We start from the raw sequence: 26,343 nt of genomic DNA, 5'->3' as shown, positions 1-26,343 counted from the left end.
CCCAGTCTATCCCCGTGTTGGTGTGCTGTGAGATGTTCGGAGTAGGTGCGCACGCGCTGTTAAACAAGCAAGAATGTGTTCATCATACCGTGCGCGCTTGCTCTTAATGCGTGGCCGAGCGCCGAGGAGACTGTGGACATTATAGCAAATTATAGATTTATTTCGTTGTAAATGCATATGTAATAAATAATGTTGTATGTAAAAATACGGATATATTTTGGGCTTATTCCTATCGATTACCTCCATTAACTTGGTCCCATCCCTATTGTCATAAAAGAAAAGTATAAAGTAAAAGCAGCGCTAGCCTAGTTGGAAGTGGAACGGACTGCCGAGTCGAATGCATGCAGGTTCGAAACCCAAAGGCGCGCACTTCTGACTTTTGTAAAGTTATGTATGTATTCTTTGTGAATTATCGATGTCTTTAACGGTGAAACAGGACATGGTGGGAAAAACTAACTGAAGTTTTCTATGAGAATGTCGAAGGCATGCGAAGGCGTCAATGGTACACGCGTCATGGTGTACGCGTGTCTAACAATGGTACAATATACAGGGCTGATATTATAATTATATATGAAGGCGTCGCCCAGATGGTAAGGGAGGGGCAGCTGATCCCCTCCCCCTCCCCCCTATAGATTCTAAAAAAGTCCTAAGTCTTTGACTTGACTTGCTTGATCGATCATTCCCGTACGTCGAAACTCGAATTAATGCACCAATTCCGTTTTGATATTCCGTACGCTCAATTACACTCTGCTCTAGGTTATTGTTAAAGTGGGAGATGGGAAGTAAGGGAGGAACATGTGCTCTCGACTTTGCCTTCATATTCATACTTTTCTCATTCTCCAACTTGCTCCCCGCCTCCCACTCCCTGGGCCATCGGCTGGCGATTCGATTATATACAATAAATTTTTTTCTAGAGTCATAAGTTGTTGGTTGAAAGACCGTATTGGTCCTAACATCGCCATATCTTATATCGAATGTACGATATATCGCCGATACTGATTAGCGATAACACTAATAAAGATAAACATGCTAATGAAATCGTCGGCAGATAAAAAATAATTACGACCAGAACTACATTTCTTTTCAAGCGTGCCTACACAAGGTTAAGAGTAGGTACGTATTTTATGGTAGACAGAGAACCATTCCTTGGGACCAGAGGCCTTGTTCTCTATGACAGCGTAAACTTATAACACGAGTGTTCAGTATGTTCATGAAATTATCGTGGAATGGTAGTTTTATGTCAATTTCTATTGTCTTAAACGCGACGCGGTGCGTTTCGTGCTTGTAAAAAAAAATAACGTGCAGCAAGAATAAGGCCTTTGGACTTCTAGCACGAATATTTTCGTTACTTTAAGTTATAGTTTTTACATACATTTTTGAACGGTAATTTATACAGCGCCCAGAGAGCGTTATGAATTTAATTCGATAGCTTACATTTTGGGTGTGTGTAAACTTCGAATGGTAATGTAAAACATATCGCTATAGAATTCAAAATGTATGGCAATCGGCAGTAGGTATGAATCTCTTTGAAATAGTCTTACGACTGTAGAGAAATGCTTAAACTTAACTTACTCGATGCGAATATTTGATGCAATTATTTATTATACCTTTTGCCTGCGGTTCCGCCTACGTGCTAAAGATTTTCTGGAATGAATATTTTCCTGGGATAAAAGTATATGCTATGCTTTCCTATTGATGATAGTGAATTCTTGATTCGATTCACTGGCAGGCGCGACCCATACATACCATCAGATGCTTTTTCATATCTTATCTGTTGTATAAAAAAATCTCCCGCACTTACACACCGTATTATGAACAGAGCGAGCGTTTAAAAACAAAGTGGTATGTTTTCAAACAATCACCGCGGACTAATTGTAAACGACAGTGTCGCACAGTTTTGTTTTTAACCACGTACGGTACGTTTGATAGTCATGAAAAACACGGAAGACATAAACTAAGTCGGAAGGGACGGATTCAGTACAAGGATTCTATTTTTTATGTGTTAAGGAAGGTATTTGTCTGGCAGCCGTAAACAAGGTACCTAATATTTAATATGCTTTGATTTTATTTTAGTCAGCGCATGTTTTCTATTCAATATTTGCCGATCAGTCCTATCATAGTCTTTTTTAATTTAAATACCTTTCCAATATATCCGTTTGTTCGTTCTTGTTACTTCCTGGTATTAAAGCAATGGAAAAAAGAGCATTAGGCAATATTTTATAGTTTTATAGTATAAGGGTAGCAGTAGCTAAGGGAGATATTTTCCAAAAAGGAATCCGACACAGTATTAGTACCTACTATTGATAAATGCGGTCTGCAAATCGTTTCAATAATATTTAGATTTTACGTACATAAGTAACGAAAGGGAAGCCCGCAGGAATCGGATTATATGGACCCTTCGCTGCTGAAGGATAGGTGACTAGTGAAGAACAGTGAGACAGTTATCAGTTGTTACCGTTTTTCACAATAGTGAGGCGTGGTAATCGGCCAAGTAAACCACTCGTGGCAATAATAAAATATTTCAACATAACAGCGTAATAAATTAAGGATAATGATGATAATTAAGACATTAATGATCTTTTTCATTACGGTATTAGGTCTAACTCGTATAGTTCTAGAGTTGTGAGATGTCACGTGATATGTCCAATGTTAGGCGTCTACTTAAGTTAAACAACGGTTGGTGAAAACGGACTCAACCCGGGATGTAGGTAAATTAATAATGTAAAATATTATGTCAATTATATTTCCTTTCTTGTCATATACGCAATTATTTAATTTATTAAGTAAGATATTTAAAAAAAGTATAAAAGGTAACTCCATAAAGCATAAAAATTCTTAACTTTGTTGTAGACAGAAGTGAATAAAGAGGCTTCAAAGTATATCTCTATGCATTCCAACGCTGCATTTAGGATTTCGTTAGCATCTTGTTCAACACGTCTTTAATGTACCTACTGGTAAACTTCCAGATAACTATCTGACATTATGACGCTATCTAACTAATGTTTGTTAATGTTATTTTACTATCAAACTCTCCGATAAATTATAAATATTAGAGGAATAAATTAGAGGATACATTTAACTGCCTATTGCCACTTAGCATTTGGCTAAACGGCAACATCGCTTTTTTACAAACATTTACATTTTTTATCTACCAGATATTTCTATTCGAGAACTGAGCCGTAGCCACGAAGGTTTTCTACAATCGTTAACGCTAATTGAAAACGTAAACAAAAATATTATGAGAATAATAAGTCTATCGCTAGAATAGATACCTACGTCATTTCCACATAACGTTAGCGTTACCTATTAGGTATAGAAAATAGTGGCGAAGTTACATTTTTCGTCAGTGAATCCAATACAAAAAATAAATTTACTAATACGCATAAACGCGGTCTATAAATCGTTCTAATGATAATTAAATATAAATTACGAAAGGGAAAACGACAGGAATCGAGTTATATGGACCTTTCGCCACTGGTAGAAAGTCATCTTGGCTACGAACTATGAAAATAAAATAGTTCATCCAACAGAATAGGCTATCCAGGTCTTTATCAGTTGTGAAACCGGCCTTGAGTGAAGGAACTTACTTTGTGTCTAAATTCATACATGTAGGTATCCACAATGACAAGAAGATATTCTGCCGTGCTAAGATCAAAGTGGTATTTAAAAAAAAAAACAAAATCTTGATTTTATGTCGTCAGATAGCTTAAAGAAATACCCATCCAATGAACTTACTTAAATATCGGTATCTAGTTTAGAATTTGTTAAAAAATACCTCACAAGAGTGTCTCTATCTTAGTTATACATACAAAACTATAGAACTATATTTACAAAACTTCGATTATCTCGATATAAGGTTTTCCTTTCATACCGCTTTTGCGCTTAGCACGGCAGTATTGTCAACAATTGAAAATTATTTTACATAGGTACGAGTGACAGCGATTATCGCGTAATGACCGTTAATCTTGCGATAATTTTATTGTTCGGCACTACAATACTGGTATAAATAGTGTATGTAATCGTTTTCGGATTAGCACTTAGCTTTCGTATTCATATTCATTCGTATTCGCTTTCGCGTATGATAAATTACATACGGCATTCAACGCAGTTTTATCATTGTGGTGGAAGTAACTTGGTGATTTTAGTACTTATTTATACTAATATAGCTGAAGAGTGTGTTTATATCTTCTAATCTATACTTATAATAAATCTGTAGATAGGTTAATTCTGTACATGAAATATATTTTCAAAATAACTATCAAGGGGTGATTAGGGATCGATACTGATGCCATAAATGCAATTAGTAAAATTTTTGTCTGTCTGTCTGTCCGTCTGTCTGTCTGTCTGTCTGTCTGTCTGTCTGTATAACCGTTATAGAAACAAAAACTACTCGACGGATTTTAACGAAACTTGGTACAATTATTTTTCATACTCCTGTGCTGGTTATAGTATACTTTTCATCACGCTACAATTAATAGGAGCAGAGCAGTGAAGGGAAATGTTTGGAAAACGGGAGAAGTTACTCCATTTTTTAAGCTTCGGAACGGAATGACGGAAATGATCTCCTTAAAATTATGTAAAAAATATCCCACGACAGCATATGTCTATCTTTTATGGTTGACTCACAATAACACGTGTAACTCCCGATAGCTTAGCAGTTCGAAGCTTTCTCATTATATTTGTCTACTCTTACGTTTATAACACTCCCAGTCATCCCTAATTAAAATAGTTAACATTATTAAATATTCCATAAAAAAGAATCATAGAAATCGGTATAAAAACACCAAAGTTATACATGAAATACGCTAATAATAAGCCATCACGCGTGAATACTGAATCATGCTATAAGCTTCCTTCGATTTAACCAGGATCCCATCATCAGACCCTGACCGGACAATCGGACCACCTGCATACCACCATACATTAAAAAAACATCCCGACAAATTGAGCACCTCCTCCATTTTTGAAGTCCGAAATCCACGCGGGCGAAGCTGCGAGCGGAAGCTAGTCTCAAATATTATTAAACCGATTTTGATTTTTTTTTACTAATAGGAAGACTACTACTACGTTAGAGCGCTATAGGCAACTTTTTATCTCGGGAAGATAGATATAAAGCCGACTTTATCCTGGAAAAATATTTTCTAGAATTTTCTAGTCTGAAAGCTAGTTTAATTTATAAAAAAAATATCTTATTAAACCTTGATGTTAACGACTTATCGTCGAATTGTCCCAAGAACGTAATAATCTCTCAATAACTAACATTTTATATCGTCATAAATGAAAATATGTTTACAGTTGATACACTTACTTGCGCCGATATATATCCTATTTTTAAACCTCAAGCAAGTTTTAAAATAACTAATATATATTCAAGAGCTATAAATTTTAACTAGTAGACCTACCATTCAGTACGAAAGCATAATATCTTTTTCTTTTTATGGTATGGCGTCCCGCGTAAGCGGCGAATTACTCCAGGTCGAAATAATATTATTCTCTTTTAAATCGGTATCTTAATAACACACACACATACTTAAGGCTTTTATCTCCGAAGGGGTAGGCAGACGTGCAACTGATCCCATGATGTGATAGGGGAATGGGGAATTTGTGCCCAATATGGCAATATACCTGATATTGCCATATCGGGCACAAATTCCAGACTCTGGGTTGATATTCAGTAGAAAAACCAAATATCACTTTCCCTAATCGTTGAAGTCTCATCCTCTCCCATTGACCGTCCTGAGACGAGGATCGTAACCCGTTAGTACATTGCCCACAGCATAGTCACTTAACTTTTAATGGTTGCAAGCACCTAATGCGTTTACCCAAAAGACCGGTGTGTTTGTATAAGCCAATTTTGTCAAGATAACAAACATAGGCCAGGTTCTAATATTGCCCGACCCGGGAATCAGCAACACTCCATTCTACCGTAATACAACTATGCCACCGAAGCATCTAAATATCATAATTATTATGTTGTGCCGTATCCGAACGCCACTCGTTATGTCTGTGGACAAAATCTTCTAGACGCGAGTATTGTCTACGACAAGGGAACTCCTACACGGAACACACAATGGAGTGCATGTCTCTATGTAAACAAGTGTTTAATTAAAGGCTACTACAAGAAGACCAGATATAAAGACGACAGGTGGACCTTACGTTCGCTAATGTGGAACGGTCCACGAGGTAAGAGAGCGAAAGGCCGACCGTGCGCCAGGTGGTCTGACGAGATCGTAGAGACGGCAGGCCGAGATTGGTTAAGGCGCGAAGGATAGAGATAAGTGGAGTTCCTTGGAAGAGGCTTTTACCCGAAGGGGGTCCATAACTTAAAAATTAACTTTAATTAAATTAATTTTAAAAGAAATAAGTCACCTATTGCATGTTTATTGAACTAAGTATGGAATAAATAAAGCTTTATTATTATTATTATTATTATTTACAAGAAGACCAAGTTTTTATTACTGTGCTCGCAGTAAAACCCACATCCAGTGATTCCGAAGTGTAAAACCTACTTTCAATACTCAAATTCATTGTTTATCCTTGGCATATAGTCGTAGCTATAATATAAAGTTCACCCACTACATAGATGCGGTCGTTCAAGGTCTTCAGCATAACTGTTGCTGATGCAACTACGAGAGGAATTATTTTACATTATTTAATAATGTTGTTATATTAAGATGTGAATGCGGACAAGCCAGCAGAATAATTAATCATAAAAAAAACATAGTAAAACCACATTAGTTACGTTGAATAGACAAAATCCATTCAGAAGGTCATCTAATATTAAGTGTTTCTTTTCCTCAAAAAATACCAAATGTGTAAATACAAATTCTACATCAATTATAACCATCAGTACACTGGCCAATTAGAATCATTATATGATCCTCATTACAATATTGTCTTGCTTTAAGGCCCTGCACCAAGCAAATGACCTTGAGAATTCGTTCCGAACATTTACGCATATGTATATGGGTGGAAATATGCAAAGATTTACGACTAATATCTTAAAAAAAAAAAATTTAAGGGTTTTTTAAAAACTGTGAACTACCAAAATGTTCCTAATTAAATTGTCTATCTTATAGTGTAGATTAAAAATTAAAATTATATTGTGTACTAAGAGGAGATGCACACAATTAACAATTTTAGTGGCATTTTCATTATTAATTAATGAGAAAATTCACATAAAAAAAACATTAAACATCCAAAGTAAAGATAACTTTGCCGAAATATACATACCTCATGTGTGTATTACTTTTCTATATGTTTGTACCTATAATATATTTCGATTAGACAGCTTCTAAATACACGTCTTAAGTACCGTCTTCAATACTTTTCATCGTTCTTCTCCGTAAAAAGAGATTCTGGAATTTGCCATAGTAGGAAATTCCCTATTCCATGATCATCCATCACCAATTCTGAGTTATTCTGTACTTCGTTGTCTGCTAACATAATCCTTGAAATATAAACAAATATTGCATGACGCTTCCAAAATTAAAGTATTTCATTGCAGTAGTAGGTAGTTTAATCTCAAATACAACACTGTTATCGTATGCTTTATTACCATTTTAATCATATTAATAATTTTTTATACCACTGAATAGAACAGGATTACTGAAACTTAGCAATACAATAAAATGAATTACATAATGATGTGCAATATCAAAGTTAAAGCAAAACACATATAAAAAAATAACATATAAAAAAAAACGCAAAATAAATTTTCAGGAACAGAAAACATGAGTCTCGCCTAAATCTTTATTACTTTTTCTACCTAGAGAAATAATTAGGTTAAACAGAGGCCTAACTTCTCCCATGAACTCCACCTTACTATTAATTTTTTGATACATCGAAAAAAGGCGCCTGATCAAATCTGCCATTTTCGTTCATTGCACATTATCCTATATATTTTAAACCTTTACAGTTAAGTCTAATCACAAATCGGTTACAAATAATTAATTCGTATTCGCATTTGATCGCATCTCTAATCCACCTGTAGTGTTAGCAATTAGCAGCGCCTTTACATTACTGTCAGTAGTCAGTCGCTACTCGTGCGCGGCGTTGGTACCTCGTGTGTCAAAATAAACACTACAATTTAAAACTTACGTATTCAGTGATAAGTGTTTTATTATATTGACTGGATAATGTGGTGATGTTTTTATAGGAGCTCTACATTATATGTTTGTTGCGTAAGTTCAGTGAATATTGATTAGTAAATTATTTATGAGCCTTATTTGACCTCCTTTACTTAAAAACATCTGTATTTTTTTAACATTCTGAATGTTTTAAGTAAGTAATAGTTCAAAATTGTTTATTTTAGTGTTATTTAAATTTGTAATTATTTCGAATTTCATATTTATGTAAATTGAGTTCAACTACTGTAACAATGCCCCTTTTATTGACAAAAATAATCTATAATTATAAAATGTATTGCAATTACTGTATAAATTAAAAAAACTAATTTAACGTAATGGCACTGTTATCCAAATCCTTCCAACTCCCTCATAATTACTTTAAATTTGGTCCTCCCCACTTACCATCGTTTGGCATAAATACAAGAAAGCATAAACCCCACATAAAATTACAAATCATTTGAACGAGCACCTGCAAAACTACAATTGAACACGTAAAGATAATGTAAAATAGAGATTACATATTTAAAGCGCTTTTAAAAACGAATTTGCAAGAACGTGACAGTTTTCAAATAAAAAAAGACCTAATAATGAGTGCATCAAGCACTATTTTAAAGGACTTGCGCGATCGAATGCGTGTTGCGATTCTCTTCGGCCAATACTTCCATAATATGTAAGTGACATCACGAGAGAAAGCGAAACAACATTTCAACGTACCTATATAACACGCATATACGCGTATTTGTCATGTTAATCTCTGTATTCAGTGTAATTGAAATATTTCAACCCTAGGCAATGAACATAGTATTTATATCTATACTAATATTATATAATAAGTTTTTGCTTTAACGCGATACTCTTATTTACAGGTTGTAGGTCTCATATATGAGAGTCCGCCAAGGTACCCACCAAGGCGGACTCTCGGTACTAGGTACCACCGCAATGTCTATTTCTGCCGCCAAGCAGCAGTGTGTTGTGTTCCGGTTTGAAGTACATTGTAGCCAATGTAATTACTGGACATAATGAAACTTAACATCTTACGTCTCAGAATGGCGAGCGCAGTGGAATACCAAACAATACTTTGTATTTTAAGGTGTTGGATGGTGTTTGTACTGATTATGGGGTTATATCGCTTATCATCAGGCAAACAGCAAGCTCGTCTCGTCATTCAAAGCACTAAAAAAAGGACCTGGAATTACTATTCCGATTTTTTTTTCATAAATCACAAAAAATATTTCGCTAATTATGTGATAACTGTATCTATAATGCAGATGTAGATTACTTTTACATGATGTAGGTTACTTTTATCCCAGGAATTGATTTTCTGGCGGGCGAAGTCGTGGATAAACGTTATAAAGCCAACATTCAGATACAGCCATGATCCCAGTCTTATCCTGACACCCAGAATCTACAGCGGCTTTTCAAATTACATTAAAATATAATACCTTTACTTATCAATACGATGCATACTCCAGCGGCTGATCGGCGCAATTTCTATCAATTATGTGATCGAGCACCGATTATAAATTTACCGACTTCTGAGGAAAACAATAATAAAAATGTATGTTTCACCTACGGGAAAATACCTACGGAAAAACCAAAGAGTCAAACTAAAGAATACTGATGTCATCTAGGTCGGTTTTTATAATAAACCGTACTTCGAGACGATGATTGGCAATCTCAATATATAATACAGGTTTTAAGTCATGAGAACTCTCCATGTAACCTGACATAAAATCAGGTCGCTTCAGCGAAATTACCGCAGGGCAGTCGTTGCTCAAATGTTGATACAACGGTTGAATACAAAAACCGGATATGTGCGAATTGGACTCGCGCACCGACCGTTTTGTACGAACTTGTAGGAAACTAATGTCTATAGGTATTTAATTATTTAGGGTTAACATTTGTCTATTTTAATTTTGTTGTTCGATCCCTGGACAGGATTATTGCACCAACTGCAAATTAATAAGTTTTTAATAGTACTTTTGCTTTTTTGTTATCTATACAGATTATAAAACAAGGTCCTCTTTTCTGTCCGCCTGTATGTTATCGATTTTCTCAAAATCTACTGACCGGATTTTTTGGACATATAACGGGAATTTTATCCCGGAAACTTCCCTCACGCTAGCGAACCCGCGAGCAAAAACTAGTTAAAATATATTTACAACTTGATTCTTGAAAGACAGACAGACACACAAAATAGTGTTTCTGTAAGGGGTTTTTTTATGTACGGTCCCCCAAAAACCAACCCAATCCAAAAAATAAGAAAATTAGAAATACAATTCTTAAAACACAAGCAATGCAATTTTCTTCCCAATTCGTGTTTCTATTTTATATGAACGAATGAACCCAATATAAAGTGATTAATTACTATCCAGTTCTATTTTGAGGAGTTCTCTTTAGCATCTTAGATGTTTAAGGTTGAAGAAAAATACGTTTAATACTATTAGAAATATTTTTCTTTAAGGTTTTGAGCCTATACAGAATCCAACACAAAAATAATCATCAAAATATTATTTGATTTTAAAGAGGTCCCCTTTACATCTTCAAAGTCCATGACTTCAAACAATGAAAATAAAATGGAACCGTTGCGAAGGTATACGACATCCAAATGAGTTAATTAGGACTTACGGAGAAAAGGCCTCCTTATGAGGAAAAGATCTTGCTTGCCAAATGTTTGATACTTTTGTAAGGAAAAACATGTTTCGCCATCCAAAAACCTGTTTCAAATTGCTTAAACCATTTATAATTACAAGGAAAACCTACAAACATGTTTGATTCTAAAGCGGTTTTGCTAGAAATCATTGCAGGGCATTGCACCACGCTGGTCTGCTACCTTATATAGCCGGCGAACAACTTGAGCACATTCCCATCTCTAATCAAATGATAGTGTGCTAAAATTGTTTGGGAATTAGTATACAATGTAGCCAGTGTAACTAATGGACATAATAAGACTTAACACCTCATGTCCCAGGAAGGCGAGCGCAGTGGAATACCAAACAATATTTTGTAATTCAAGGTGTCGGATGGTGTTCTTAAGTATCTAAAACAGCTACTATTATAGAATTAATAATGCCCAGTAATTTCAAAGATGGAGATAGCCTAGTTGGGAGTATAACAGACTGCTGGGACCGAGTCAGCACGTTCAAAACCCAAAGACACGGATCTCTGACTTTTCTATAGTTATGAGTCTTGATTGTGAATTATCGCCCGATTTAACGGCGAAGGAAAACATTGTGAGGACATCTGCATATCTAAATAGTTCTCTATAAGAATTTATATGAAGTCTGCCAATATGCACTAGGGCAGCGTTGTGGACTAATCCCTCTCAGTAGTAGGGAAGGCTCATGCCTAGCAGTGGGCCAGTATGTAATACAGGGCTAATATATTATTATTTAATGCCACTGGCTCCAGTGTCTATTAAAAGACAACAGAGAATATGCAGCGCATAAACAGTGCATACAGACTGCCTGAATAGTTACAAATTACCTTCTACTAAATAAAATACACTTCTAGGTAAATTATACATACATACTTGATAGTGATATTTAAATATTATCGTGTTGTACTGATAGTTGATACAGCCTACCGGTAAATTACCTCGTTACAATTTGTCAAAATAGATTTCAAATTGATAAAGTATTCATAAATAATACTTTTTATCGATATATCTATTAAAGGATACAGTGCGGTATATAACCTTTGTCTTGTACAGTCCACGTAATTTATATTTATCAAAATATATAGCTTGCGTATGAAATTTAGGATAATTTTCAAGGCTAGGATCTAGATATACTTTGATTAAGTATTTGATTTTGTTCCATGTAGAATAAATACCTAATACTTATACTTTTCATAAATACCTAGATCAAAATGTACCTTTGAATTAAGACACAGAGGGTTTTGCAATTATTGCATCGGACATACGCTGTTAACTTGTTGTGCAAAAACATTACACTACTGTGAAATCGAGCACTTGCCTATTTTTTAAATACATTTATCTAAAATGTATGTCATGCAAAGTCTAGGTAAAAAAATATTTTTTAATATCCATCCACTAATAAATGAGTTAAGCTTATATACCTAAAGTTTTGAAATCTGGTCATACGGATAGCTTGGAACGGGTCAAACAAGGCAAAATAGCAATACATAAAAACAATTTAATAAACAAGTTTTTTCTTCCAATTTTGATGCTGATGTCGTAAAAGAATTTATTTTCGTTTTGTTTTCTGTTAGATATAAATTTATGTACAAAAGCAAATAACCCAATGGAAAGTTGGTTGACGAAAATATCTGCGTGGCGAGTTAGAATTCGTATTTCTTGGCCACACATATCTTACCAAATATGCCGTTGCCCAATGAAGAAATCCACAACCACCATATCGGCACTAGTAACAATATAAATAAGACTGATCATACGCACGAGCGGGCACGGTGAGCGGATATAACCGTGGATGTAACCCGCCAATTTCATGGCCAAGGATGATTCGAATAATATCAACAAAAACATTGTTTGTTTAGTTTTTCTTAGGTATTTTTTAAATAGTATTTTTTGTTTATTGTATTTGATAGCTTTCAATAGAATAATATGTTGTTTTCGGATGATACTGCTCTTATTTTTATAACACAAAAAACAAAATAAAATATCATCAATTCATACAAAGTATATTTTCATTCAACTAGCTTCTGATACAGATATATATTATATACAGATATATAGCAATATCTTTTGACTATGACTCTTAGGTGCAAATTTCATACCATTTTAGGAACTTTATAAAATACAAAATGTTTTTAAATGTCAGATTTTTTTACAGATGTGTCTTTCTCATCAGAAATTAAAAATTTACAATCAATTGTCTTTTTAATATACGCATTACAACAATAGTGAAGTACTTAATTTATATTTTACTATGTTACTTAACTATTTGGCAATATTAAAAAAAAAAAAACAGATTTTAAAATATGAACATTAGCGGAAACAGCTTTGAAAATAGTGCAAGTGGACGTAATAGTTTTTTAGAAGTTTTCAATAATAATAACCAAATTCCTTTTAGATAATGAAATTTAAAGTCATCTGATGAATAATTCGTTATTTACGAGACATTCTGTATAAAGCGTTTAATGTTTACACCTTGATATCGTGTAGCCGAGTTTTTATAACCAAACAAAACAATATGACCGCAACTGTACTCGTGACGTCCTTACAAATCTTATCTTGTTTAAATGCTGATAAAATATAATTGTAATTATCCGACCGATAGTTCCCACAGTTTGTTCTACGCATTGAACTGAAGGTTTTTTAGTATGCATTTCCTTTACCATAATTAAATTCTAGGATCTAAAATTAGAGGTAAGTGTACTGCGTCATTATAATTATTAGTTTCAAATTGAAACGAAGGACATTTTTAAAAATACCGTTAGCAATGTTAAGTCATTGCACATTCGCTTCTACTGACACGAAAATTTGCCGCACTTTATACTATTTTTATACTTGCGCATCAAAATGACGATACTGCACCTGGTGGTAAGAGGAGTGGGCTCCAATAGAATGTCGACTGACGAGAGATGATTACTCCACAGGAGCACAATTCGTCGTTGTAGGTGGAGAACTAAATAACTCGGATTTTGGCCATTTTGGACTTTTATCACTTTTGTGTTGCCCAAAACATGGCGCATATTTTGGCCTAACAAGCATTTCATTATCTTATCCCGTTTCGAAATTATAGCTTTTTTATGTTAAAAGTGGAGAAATAAATAAATTTGAATAATATATATTTTGTTGTAGAAAAAGTAAATAATTAAATAACAAAATCAATAATCTGCGACTTATAATCTGTTCAATAGTAAAGAAATTAAATAAAATGAGTTGTTTAATTCTTCCTCGAGTCTATTGTTTAACAAAATTAATCAATTAGTGTGTAGAAGAACTAAACAACTTGATTTGTTTAATTTAGACATTGAAAATCCTAATGGTATTCACTTTAATAAACTCTATAATTGTAATTATTAAACCTTATAATTACTTTACCATATGGTTTCTAGTGTGGCAAAACTAAATAACTATACGAGTTATTTAGTTTATTTCAGCAAACTTACAAAACATTGTCGTGGAAGAATAAAATAAGAAGTTTTTATTTTTTTATAAATTTTTTTCTTTAGGTCAGATTTTTTTTGTTAATGCATAATATAATAGATAATAAGACCCAAGATATATAAAAATACCAACATTAAAATTATTTATAGTTTTTTAGTAATGCTTAAAAATAACGAAAAAAAAACAGTTAATCGCGTTTATATCGAAACTAGAAATTTTGAGTTATTTAGTTCTCCACCTACAACGACGAATTATGCCGGTCCGTTGGAACCGGATATATACAGGCTGATCCCGAAACGTGATACAGTTACGTGGGCCACTATAGCGGATTTTAACAACTTGTGTATGGTAGTCGCTATCCGGGCGGATATAACATATATCCTACTAACAGTCTTTAGATAACGATAAGAATAAAGGCAAACAAATTGAAAAAAACGAACTATTCATGCCTCTATTCTGAATTGTCAATTTGAGCATATTTGTGGTGTCTAGGCAATGAAAGCGAAAGGTCTAACACTGGCTGGCAGCATAATTTTTTTCTCTTACTCCGAAAGTCTGAATTCAAAATCTGAACATGGTTATTATTGACCCTTAAAACAAACTATCAAAATATGAATTTAATCCGACTGGTCTGAAGTCATTTATCGTCTCAGAAAAACCAGTATGAATACGAAATGAGAGCAACTCGTGCATTACGGACAAGTCAAAAGGCTTAAGAATATCTTTACTCGATTATTATTCTCGACCTACAAAGGACATACGATCTATTTTTATTAATGGCCAATTGATGGTAATGACTCGAGACTGGATTATAGACATTTACATATTTTGGTTATTTTTGTCGGATTTGCATATAATGCATAAAATTGTCGGATGGTGCATATTTTCGTCACATAAAAATAAGCGAAATACAAATGAGACCAACTTTCTGAAAATTGATTGCTGAATATTTTGTATATCTTATCTGCGGACGTTTTTAGGTCACCATTTAGTTAAACAATAAAGCATGTTATTTTAAAGCATAAGTAATTAATCTATCTTATTACATACAAATCGGTTGCAATCGGAAATATTTTGCTACAGCAAATTGTTTGCTGATTTTAAATTAAAAAAATCTAAGGAAATCTTTTTATTATTTGATGTTGCATATTTTAACGCATTCCGTGCATACTTCGGACATTTTAAGTTGCATAATATAATCCAGTGTCTAGGATACTAAGAAGTGGTCCTCATTTATTACGGCTTTCTGTCACATAAATTATGGTATATAAGCTATTCTGGGCTTGTATGATAGTTTATTATTGGTTTAGATTTATGAAAAGAATATAATATATAACTTTATATATTATACCATTAATATCCTCGGCAAACGTGTATCTTCTTCGCTGTTTTGCACAAGCCTTGGCCCACATTCATTTGTTAGAAAGCATACATTTGCAGTGAAACGCAAATATATTGATAAAATTATTATCTGACGCCCATGCGGGTGGACTGACAAGCTTCTGAAATGTGTAATTAGTTCTAGATAATTTCGATACTGCATTCTAATTGCGGCAAAGCAAGAAACTGAATTTCATGTATTGTCTGAGAAATTAGGTTCAATGAGCCTTGTTACTCTACTTTATAGGTAGTGTGACTATTTCAGTGCGTTACTAAATAAAACTTAATTCTATATCTTTATCAATAATTTTTGTTATTGTTAACGCAATGTTCAAGCATTATCTATGTACGACTGATGGCTTTATTGTAATATAAAAAAGCTACGATTGTGTTTGGATCCTTGTAGCGTAATATATCAAATTATTTTTATGACATTGGAAGGATTAAGATAAAACAATGCATGTGGTGAGTTAACATTTCGCCTACATTCCACGGGTGGAGTTGGAAGCATAATATACCTAGAATACCGTTGATGACAATACATTTTATTTAAAAAAAAAAAATAAGTTTTTCAACCTGCTTCAAAAAAAGAATGTTCTGTATATAAGTTTGTATGTACGCTATTTTGTGAATAATTACTAATCCGATGACGTTGACGGGGTTTTCGCTATTTAAATGTATGTTTTTAGTATATAGTATATTAGGATCTGATCAAAATCTTCGGAGATAGACAATGAACTCTACAATCACTAACAGCAAATGATTTGCTGTGATCGTATTACCATCCCATCATTAACAAACTTAAAAACAACAAATAAAACTTTATATGAATAAATAAAACCGACTTTAAAAACCACTACAAACCAAAAAAATTATTTAAGTTACTGTAACTACGTGCCTAACTTAAATTAAATGAACAAATATACTCTTAAGTTTAGTACCTAAACGTAGGTATCTAAGTAAAATTGTTTTTGGTATGTAGACTTTAAAGTAGGTTCTAGATGTATATTCTTTTTTTAAACCGACCTAGGTATAAAATACAATAAGCCCACGAACTTAAAAAACCGCTGTAATACTCTGGAAGCAGGTCTCTTCTGGAATTAGTTGGTCTGAAGGTTTAGGGGAGGTCTAAGTTCAACAGTGGATTCCATGTGGCTGATGGTGATAAATGTATGTAATATTTTGTTTCTCTTGTTCCAGATAAGATGATTTTAAGGATATCCTACAGGACTTTTATTCAAGAACATTCCGTTTGAATGGGTAAAGTGTTAATTAGTTTAATGAATTAGTTCTAAAAATCAGCAAAAATGGACTCTCGAAATATGGAGCAAACACCGGAGACGAAAAATACCAATGTAAGTCAACTTTTATATGAATTACTCGCGCGTGTACCCTCATAGGGTAAGCACGGGTGTAACATGTACAATCGTACACTGTTCGTCAAATTTATATTACTATCTGCATCGTGATAGAGTGCAAGCCTGTTGCAATATAGGGTGCCTATTCAAATTCCAAAAACATATTATTTAAGATTTTAAATAGCAAAACATAAATTTACACCTTCGACTTGTAAACCGAATCCTAAATTGCATGGACCAATATTGCTCTACATGAATGAGACGAATTGTACATAGGTGTATAACACCTTTCCCTTTTCAGGGTCAGACCTCTGCATCAAGCATTTCGCAAGCAATATCATATATGATCTATACTAATATTATAAAGCTTAAGAGTTTTTTGTTTGAACGCGCTAATCTCAAGAACTCCTACACCAATTTTGAAAACTTGTCTTTTAAAAACCTACTGAGTGCTATAAGTAACTTATTTTCGGAAAAAAATTTCACGTGGGTAGAACCGCAGGCAAAAGCTAGTGTCAAATATGTATATATGTTATTAAAACACAAACCACTAGAAATCAATTGGTCGAAGCCATAAAATCCACAGAACGATAGTGTTTTATTGGAAATTGTTAACATAGTAAACAATCAATTGTTTTATGGCACTCAAGTCATGTTATATTGATATTCGCCGACTCTATATTGGTACTATTGCGTAGATTTACTCTAGATTTTATTGTTGGGGTATCCTTTGTAGTACAATGCAGTAATGTGAATAGTTAAGACTGTTGATTACATGTTGAAATCATTGTTAGTTTTATGATTAAAATTAATGAAAATGAAACAAAATAGCGCTAGTTTAATCAGGGTTAAAGATGTATGAAATCATACATTGATATCAATTGAAGTCCCATTAAATTAGAAAATATATTTTATAGTCCTAATTTCTTGAACCCTAGACAGGAAGCCCTAAATACGCAATCGAAAGTGTCCTATATAATAATTCCAATAACCTGTTCGGGTGTCTAATGTGTTATGTTCGATATAAGTAGTATGAAGCAGAAAAAGAGAAAACAATATACAAGTTACAATACATTGTTACCTCGTTAATGTACGTGACGTGTCAACGCGTCACACGACTATAAATAATAGATTATTAGAATTATTATTACAGTGTTGACATTATTATCATTGAATATTAATTTTTATTGAATTACCTCGTGACGTATAATCACGTTACGATTACATATATCTAAATCCATACATTGTTAGATATGTTTTTGTGCCATGGTTTGTTACTATAGAAACGGCAGATGACCAAAATTATTGAACTATGGTATAGAAAAATAAAACACTGAGACGTCCGGTAAAATAAAAATAATTTTTTTGAACTGAAATGAAAAAGCAAAAGATCCATCTTCAAAGCAGGATTTATGATTTCCTGGTCAGGTTCCAATCACTTAATTAAAAACATAGTGTATGCAGTATGTAATGTTGAGGCCATAACAATGTTAATATTAACGCTTATTATCACAATAAGTAAAAATTTGTAAAATTAAAAATTTAAAGTATGTGAAATGGCTGATATCGGTGTCGAAGTATAGAGATAAGTGGTAGCTACACCTGGACATTAAACTTCAATAGACGTGTGTAACCACAGTAGTAGTAAACAATAGACACATGTGATAGTAAAAAGTAGTTCAACTGATCTGTTAAAGGCAGTAGGAAGTGACATAGAAATATCGACATATTCTCTAAGTACGTGTAGCGTATAATATATATGACATATTCTGATAGGCGATACTTTAATTAATACATTTATCTGGTTTAAATCTTTAATTGCTCTAGAGATAAAATGGAATTGACTTTTGACCATGTTGCTTAGGAATGTTTTTATTGAAAGTACTTATACATAATTATTAATCGTTTTTAGGCGAGATTAATAGCAGTCACTAGTATTTTATGGTTTAATTATATCAGTAGAGCATAATATTGAGCCTTATAAACATATTATGTTGGTATTAACATGCACAAGTCAGTCGTTGCTGAAACAAACTCTTCCCGCATTGTCGTGGCTCGGACTAGTGGCCGGAGGGCGGGCGTAGGTCGACGTATGTACTACATACGTGCGCGGGCGGGAAAGGCGCGTACGCGCAGCGGAGGCGTGAGTTTCATCCCCCGCTCCGCAGTTATACATCGCGCTTAGGTGCACTGAGTAGGTACTTGTACGGAGACGCGTGGAACACATGGTGGGTGGATTTGAGATACATTTAAGTATATTTGTTAGTGAATTTACGAAGGATGTTGTTGATTCGCATGAATAAGGAAAACAAATACTGTCTTAAGATAAGTGCAACGTAGTGGCTTATTCGCTCTGAGTGCTATTATCTTCCTGCCGTATCACGGAGCAGTAATCTTGAAGATCCACTCACGTTTAGTATAATACTATGAAGTGGAGTGTCCGGGCTGTTCGAGTGCTATCGTTACTGATTTATACACTCTCTTTAGTTATATTTCTCTGATGATATATGTACATTGCATATTAGAAATTAGAAATCGTGTAAGGAAACTCCAACTAATGTAATTAACGTCTTTTAGTCCGCAACTGAATAACCAACCTAAATTGATACTTATATAGTTGTTATAAGCTTGACATTATGATACGGAAGTGCGATTAATGAACGGTTGATGTGTTTTATCTCTGCCTACCCCTTAGGATACAGATGTAGAATAATGTTTTTGTTGGTTTTAGGATGTGTCAAATGATGTTGAACTGAATAATATGGCGAACAGCAAAACAAATGGTGGGGTAAGTAAATTTTTCAAAACATACAAATAACTATATATTATATTAATTATTATCAACTGAAAACCGCTACCTAAAGCCCATTATTGAGTTGATACCCGTTTTACTCATTTATTCCTATTGGCCAATACTGAACACATACCACGCGACTTGATTGACGTCTTTATACGTCTGCTAAAAAGGTCTAGTTCATTTGCCTGAAATTGTGACTAGCGTCAACTTTCAACCTTCAGATCATCCACGACCACCTGGAGTACGAACCTTCGGGGTGGATGGACAAAACCCTGACAAAAGTGGGCGACGTGACCAGCGGATATTTCAGCAAAAACAAGAGCTCTCTGAAAGTAATCTCGCTGTTCGTTCTCAACGGGTTGGTGATCGGATATTTCTTCGGTTGCATGTATTATTTTCTATATTATAGTAAGTTTATTATTCATTTAGAGATTATTATTGTTAATTATTTTTAGTAGTACATATAAAAGGAGGGATAGCCTAGTTGGTTGTGCAACGGACTGCCGAGACGAATGTCCGCAGTTTCAAAACCATGGGCACACACCTCTGACTTTTGTAAAGTTAAGTGTGTTCTTTGTAAATTTTCGCTTGCTTTAACGATGAAGGAAAACATGGTGAAAAAACCATATACGAGCATATCTGAGTAGTTCTCTATATTTTGAGCGTATGTAAAGTCTGTCATACCGCACTAGGCCAGCATGGTCCACTAGAGGTTTAATCCCTCTCAGTAGTATAGGAGGCCCGTGCCCAGCAGTGGGACAATACAGGGCTCATATTATTGATATATTATTTATTATAAAGGCATGGGCACCGCAATCTTAATTCCACAGATTTTAAGAATATTTTTAAAATCGTAACAGAACAGAATTTAAGTTCTGCTCGTATTGATGATTAATATAACTTTATTCAAACACTACTTTCTTGTATCAGCATCACCTAATCTTGATCTTGACTCTAATATCAACAATTTTAGATCCGTCTCTACAAACCAAATAGATAAATATTATAATTATTCTTGATGTTTTCAGCGACGGAATCGTTAGAGTTATGCCACGGCTTCGGAAGCTTGATAGCGTTCCTCTCGATCATATACTTCTTCATAATATACTTCCTAATAGTGAAGAGGTTCTTCGGAGAGTGGTTCGAGCAGACAATATGGAAGAGAGTGTCGGCCGTCACTGAGTTTATGTGGAAATTCGTGTAAGTATGTAGATACTTGATAATGAGTTGTCATTTGTTATTTAGTTTGTTCAGCTTATTTTTGCTCCCTCCATATGGCGGGGGAGGGGATCGCCAATGTACTATGGAGTTCTTACAACCTAGCATGACGTGGGCTCTTCTTAAAGGTCAATATTCAGTAAAATTATGATTAAATTTTTGGATCAAGGCCTGTCAATAGTAGAGTAGGTCCGTGTTATCATTGACAGTATATTAAAATGGGGGCTGGTAAAATTATTAAACCAATGGTTCCAAAGATTGTCGCGTTCAAACAAATAACAACTTCAAGATATTGACCAAAGATATAAATCCTCTATTCTCAGGTTGTTCCGCTGGGTATTCTCATTGGCTGTGTTGGCAGCGTTTGCTATATTCCTGGTCGTTGACGCCTGGGATGCTACGGAGAGACTGATATCCCTACTCGGCCTTGGAATACTCTTGTTGTTAGGTAAGGTTTATTATGAACTGTTTAAAGAAGAAAAGTTATCAAGCAAATGACTCAACTGATCGTAAGGCGTCGCACAGAGGTACAAAGTGACCCTATTTGACACACATAAGCGTCTGCGGAGAGCCTAACCCCCTTATTCATAGACGTTTTTTATCGAACGATCGAGTAAGGCTGTGATAACAAGTCTGTTTCTCAGTGCTGACGGCATGGCAGTCTTCGCAGTGCGTAGACGTAGGGCCGTTGTGATTGGCTAATATTGAAATACAATAATAATAACCAATCACAACGGCCCTATGTCTATTTCTCAGTGCCGTTGGGCACTGAGAAACAGGCTTGTTATCACAGCTTCACTCCGTCCTTAGATAAAAAACGTTTATGAATAAGTGGGTAAGTCATTAACAGTGTTCATGGATAACAATACTAGAAAATAATTTATTGCTGAACATTACAAAAGATTGTATCTAACACCCACCACTGCAATTCCTGTAAGCGAGTCGATATTTCAATGCGCTAAAACCTAGAGTTAGAAAAGTCTGGGCATTTCTAACTTAGCCCACAAAGATTTATCATATAGTAAAATTAATTGGAGTTGAAATTTCTTTTTTTATTTTATACGTGCACAGTTAGTCATATAAATGTCGATTATTGTTCAGTTCCCTGTTTTCTATAAAGGATGACGATAAGCCATCCAATGTCATGGCATCAAAAATAGACCGGTTGTAGTTTCTTAGAATCACCTTCTAGTCATAAGTGCAAGTATGTTCGCATACGTGACCAATAAAGTTTTTTTTTTTTTAATAAGAAGTAAATAAAATACTCAACTGTATTTTTCGTCATTTTCTCTTGTTTCATGAAATGGTTGTCTTTAGAGATGGCGTGTGCCTTATCAATTATCGTTCACTGAAAAAACCGTAAGCAAACCTACTTACTTAAGAATTCTCTCTAATAATTATGAAAATATGTGAAGTCCGATGACCCGTATTAAGCCAGCGTGGTGGTCTAAGGCCTAACCTTCTTAGTAGTAAAGGACGCATGAGATCAGATTTTCGCCTGGTATTATGAGTCAAGTGTCCATTTTTGTCAGGATTTGTGTTCTCTGCGAATCCTGGTCGCATCAACTGGCGTTCGGTGTTGATGGGGCTGTTCTTGCAATTCCTGTTCGGGATCATATTCATCAGGTGGGACCAGGGACGGGCCGCGCTTCAGTGCTTCTCTGACAAGGTACTTCATTTAATAAAATAAATACTTCTTTTTTATTTTCATCAGTAAGGTAAAGAAAAATATTAAAGTAACAAAATAAAAGGTTTCTTACAGAATACAGTTAAACAAAAATAATACTTGAACATCATTATTTAATTGCAAATAGATCTTGTTCTTCCTATTTTATAGGCTTTGTATAGAGATCTCTCTGAAGACACTATAACAAATAAACTAATTTTCCTCTTATTTCATAAAATACCAGCATTCTTGATTATTAAATATTTCACATAGTAATATATAAGAATGCTATAAATTTTAAATTCAACAGTTTTGTATGTGTTTATGTTACAGGTGGCTACCTTCCTGTCGTATGGTGTGGAAGGAGCCGCATTCGCGTTCGGCGATCTGTTGGTCAAGCGAGAAGGAGTATTTGCTTTTAGTGTGAGTATTATACCTTTGAAGTGTTCGAGTTGCGAGAAGTCTGAAGTCGGTAAAACCACGACACGACATTCCGTGGTGTTTTACTGTGATCGGTGAACAGCCACGTGACTTACGCGTTAATTTCCCGACTTATTACAGTCAAAATCATTATAGTCTGAAAAGGAGATTTACAAGAAAACCTTGAGGGCACCACTTTTGCTTTTTCGTTTTTAAGTCAATTAGAACAAACGATTAATTCCACATTTTACCGCAACATGGCTAAGCTCTTTATTTTTCTAATCAGAATTTTTACATTATAAAGACGCAAGATCCTATCCATAGTGTTTATCACTTCTTTCATATTCCAGACGCTGCCGGTGATCTTCTTCTTCAGCATGCTGGTGGAGGTGCTGTTCTACTGGGGCGCGCTGCAATGGTTCTGCCTCAAGCTGGGTCAGCTGCTGCGCTCGGCCACCGGCACCACCGTCGTCGAGAGCGTCATCGCTGTCGGCAACGTGTTCTTGGGAATGGTAAGGTTAAGAGATTTATAAGTTTAAGATAGGTATTAGCTTGGCCATACCTAGTCATTTTGCAGGGGGGCTGCGTCATAGTCAACAAAAATACTAGTACGTAGAGATTTGATAATTCTGGTTGTATTATGTAGTTGTTTTGTGTCGTAGTCTGCCTAAATATCCTAACGGTGGACACCACACAATTCAGGATGGACTAGGATTGTCGGTGTCCATCCTACTCCTACTCTAGTGAAAATTTGGTCTGAGGCCTCTAAGGATCTCTGAGGCCTTGCGCAGTGTAGGCCTGTCGTAGAGTCCCGCATCCTTATTTGCTCTACCCACCAGGGATTCCTCCCCCCTTCCCTATAGGAAATTCGTATCTGCGCCATTGCTGACCGATATGAGCTAAGTAATGCATACATTAATTTGCCCTTGTTTAACATGTTAATGACAAGGATGTTATGTTTTAATGTTCAGTCGGAGTCGGTGCTCCTGGTGAAGCCGTATCTGGCCCTCCTCACGCCCTCCGAGATACATGTCGTCATGGCGTCCGGCTTTGCTACTGTTTCTGGTAAGTTGATAATAGCTGCGCTGTTGTTCGCGGCTTTGTGTACATTACCCTATCGTGAAATAAAAGTACCTATTTAATGCATCTAGCTAATGTTTTTCAAGTATAGATTTTATTAATGTTTTATATTTTTATTTCTTGGCTGTCATTTTCTTTAAAAAGAGCAACGCTTGCACATTCTAGGTAGCTGATAGACAAAGACTTTTTCAGACTAATCATACGAGAGTTTACAAATTAACGTAATTGTAAGTTGCAACAGTAGTATTGTAGATTGTAAATTTGATTTTGAATTTACTGATGGTAAGGTATTTGTATCTGTCTTGATAGCATTCACTAATGTGTAAAACCCGTCATAATGGCCCAAGACTGATGCATTTCGGGACCACCTGGGTATATCCGGTTCATAATTGTTGTTTGTATGTAGGTAGGCATAATTATGTCGCCTGGCGAGGGTTAAGTTTTGTCTGTTGTCATAATTATGCAAGCCCGCTTAACATGACGTGCAGTGCTGTTTTCCCAGTATAAAAAACTGACGTTTTTATTCCTTGGCAGGCACGATTCTGGCGTCATACATAGCGTTCGGTGCGGAGCCGGCACACCTCGTGACGGCCAGCGTCATGTCCGCGCCCGCCGCCGTCTGCTACGCCAAGCTGCTCATGCCCGAGACCAAGCGATCGCTCACCACCGTCGATAACATACAGCCGGTCACCAGGTACAGATATAATAATACCTATATATTAGATATACTGTTCTTCCGCAGAGCATGGGTCTTCTCTTCTATTGGGAAGGGTTTAATCCACACTGGCCTAGTGTGGTATGATTGACTTCATATATTGTCGAAATACAAATGTATATCATATCTTAACTAGCGATAATTGACAAAGATGTATACTTCGAGATCAAATTTTCCTTAGGTTTGCATGTACGGACGTTCTTTTTGCTTTATCATCATCATCATTAGTCACTAAACTATCGCCGTTTACTGCGTAAAAAAAAGGTAAATAAGATAACATCTTTATCTCAGACGCAATCACTCAGACACTCACTCAGGCAATTTTAGCATTTAATATTAGTAAAATTATAATTAATTTCCAGCGAGGACCAATCAGCGTTGTCAGCGGCGACCCGCGGCGCGACCAACGGCATCTCGCTCATCCTAAACATCATCGCGAACATCGTCGCGTTCGTGGCTTTTGTCACGTTCGTGAACGGCCTGATCGGGTACTGCGGCGGACTGCTCGGCGACCCGGACCTCTCGCTCGAGTTTATCTTGGGCAAGGTGTTCATGCCGCTCTGCTGGGTTATGGGTGAGTTTGGGGTTTAATTTATTTCCTAACAAGCCAGTCTATGTGTGCAGCTCCTTTGTTTAGGTTCTATCTACTCTTGTCTCTCATTGTTAGTCACCTTAATTTTGTAAGGTCTGAGACTTTTCAATAGTGGCGTAGGGTCCATATAACCCGATTCCTGCCGGCTTACCCTATGTAGAATTTTTGTAGAATTTAATTATCAGTAGCACGATTTGCAAACGGTATTTATTTCGGGTTTCGTTAACGAAATTTTTATCCTTCGCCATTGCTATTCAAGTATACGAGGTATATGAGGAAATTGTGTCTAGTGATGAATGATGATTACCAACGCAACCCTGTAGTTGCAGCGGTGTTGATTTTTAAGGTAATGTGAATGACAAATGAAGCTTAAGATACGGCACGAATCGGGTCCGCAAAACTATAATTAAATTTCGATATTCTCCATACCAATGGTATCACGTTAAAACTACCGAATACATGCTGTATGGCTACAGCTCTACAACTAATTATGTGTGACGGACAATCTCGACCAATTCCTCAAGCTGGACTAAATTGGCACCTCCTAGGGAGTAATCCTTGTCGATGATACCGATTCATTGTCATAATGATTATTTTGTTGGTTCTAGGAGTGCCGTGGGAGGAGTGTGACCGCGTCGGCTCCCTCATCGGGCTGAAGACGATCGTGAACGAGTTTGTGGCCTACCAGCGAATGGGACAGATGAAAGAAGCGGGATTGCTGTCGGTGAGACGAAACGTTCATTTGTTTATTAGTGTTTTCAAAAACTGTTTTAGCGTCTATAGTATGTATATTTTTTCTTTGAAATATAAGTTTTGTCACGTGCCATTTTATTATACGATCCTATATTTTTTATAATTTCACTACTGCTAATGCAAAGACCCCTAATGACATCA

General features: G+C 35.3%; 2 protein-coding genes across 7 annotated transcripts in view; one reads left to right on the top strand and one right to left on the bottom strand.

Annotated features, from left to right (window-relative positions):
• Nucleotides 1-1,094: 1,094 nt before the first annotated feature.
• LOC115449253 (uncharacterized transporter YutK) lies at nucleotides 1,095-26,173 on the top strand (the record flags this gene model as incomplete). Of its 6 annotated transcripts, none has more annotated exon segments than XM_037440137.1 (13): nucleotides 1,095-1,113; nucleotides 16,804-16,958; nucleotides 19,693-19,749; nucleotides 19,980-20,166; nucleotides 20,787-20,958; nucleotides 21,300-21,424; nucleotides 22,509-22,645; nucleotides 22,976-23,065; nucleotides 23,413-23,574; nucleotides 24,034-24,127; nucleotides 24,677-24,836; nucleotides 25,220-25,431; nucleotides 26,058-26,173. In XM_037440137.1, coding segments are annotated over 12 exon segments (1,560 nt in total), but the record flags the coding sequence as incomplete, so codon positions are not given.
• A 46-nt stretch (nucleotides 26,174-26,219) lies between these two features.
• The window catches only part of LOC115449263 (zinc finger protein 26), a 21,313-nt gene continuing 21,189 nt past the window's right edge, over nucleotides 26,220-26,343 (bottom strand). Inside the window, exon 24 of the mRNA XM_037439949.1 lies at nucleotides 26,220-26,226. Coding sequence (XP_037295846.1) covers nucleotides 26,220-26,226 — 7 coding nt within the window. The remainder of the gene's footprint in view (nucleotides 26,227-26,343) is intronic.

This window comes from Manduca sexta, chromosome 18, assembly GCF_014839805.1.
Source record: "Manduca sexta isolate Smith_Timp_Sample1 chromosome 18, JHU_Msex_v1.0, whole genome shotgun sequence".
Classification (NCBI taxonomy): domain Eukaryota; kingdom Metazoa; phylum Arthropoda; class Insecta; order Lepidoptera; family Sphingidae; genus Manduca; species Manduca sexta.
The sequence above is the reverse complement of the archived record's forward strand: the minus strand, read 5'-3'. Positions and strand labels throughout refer to the sequence as shown.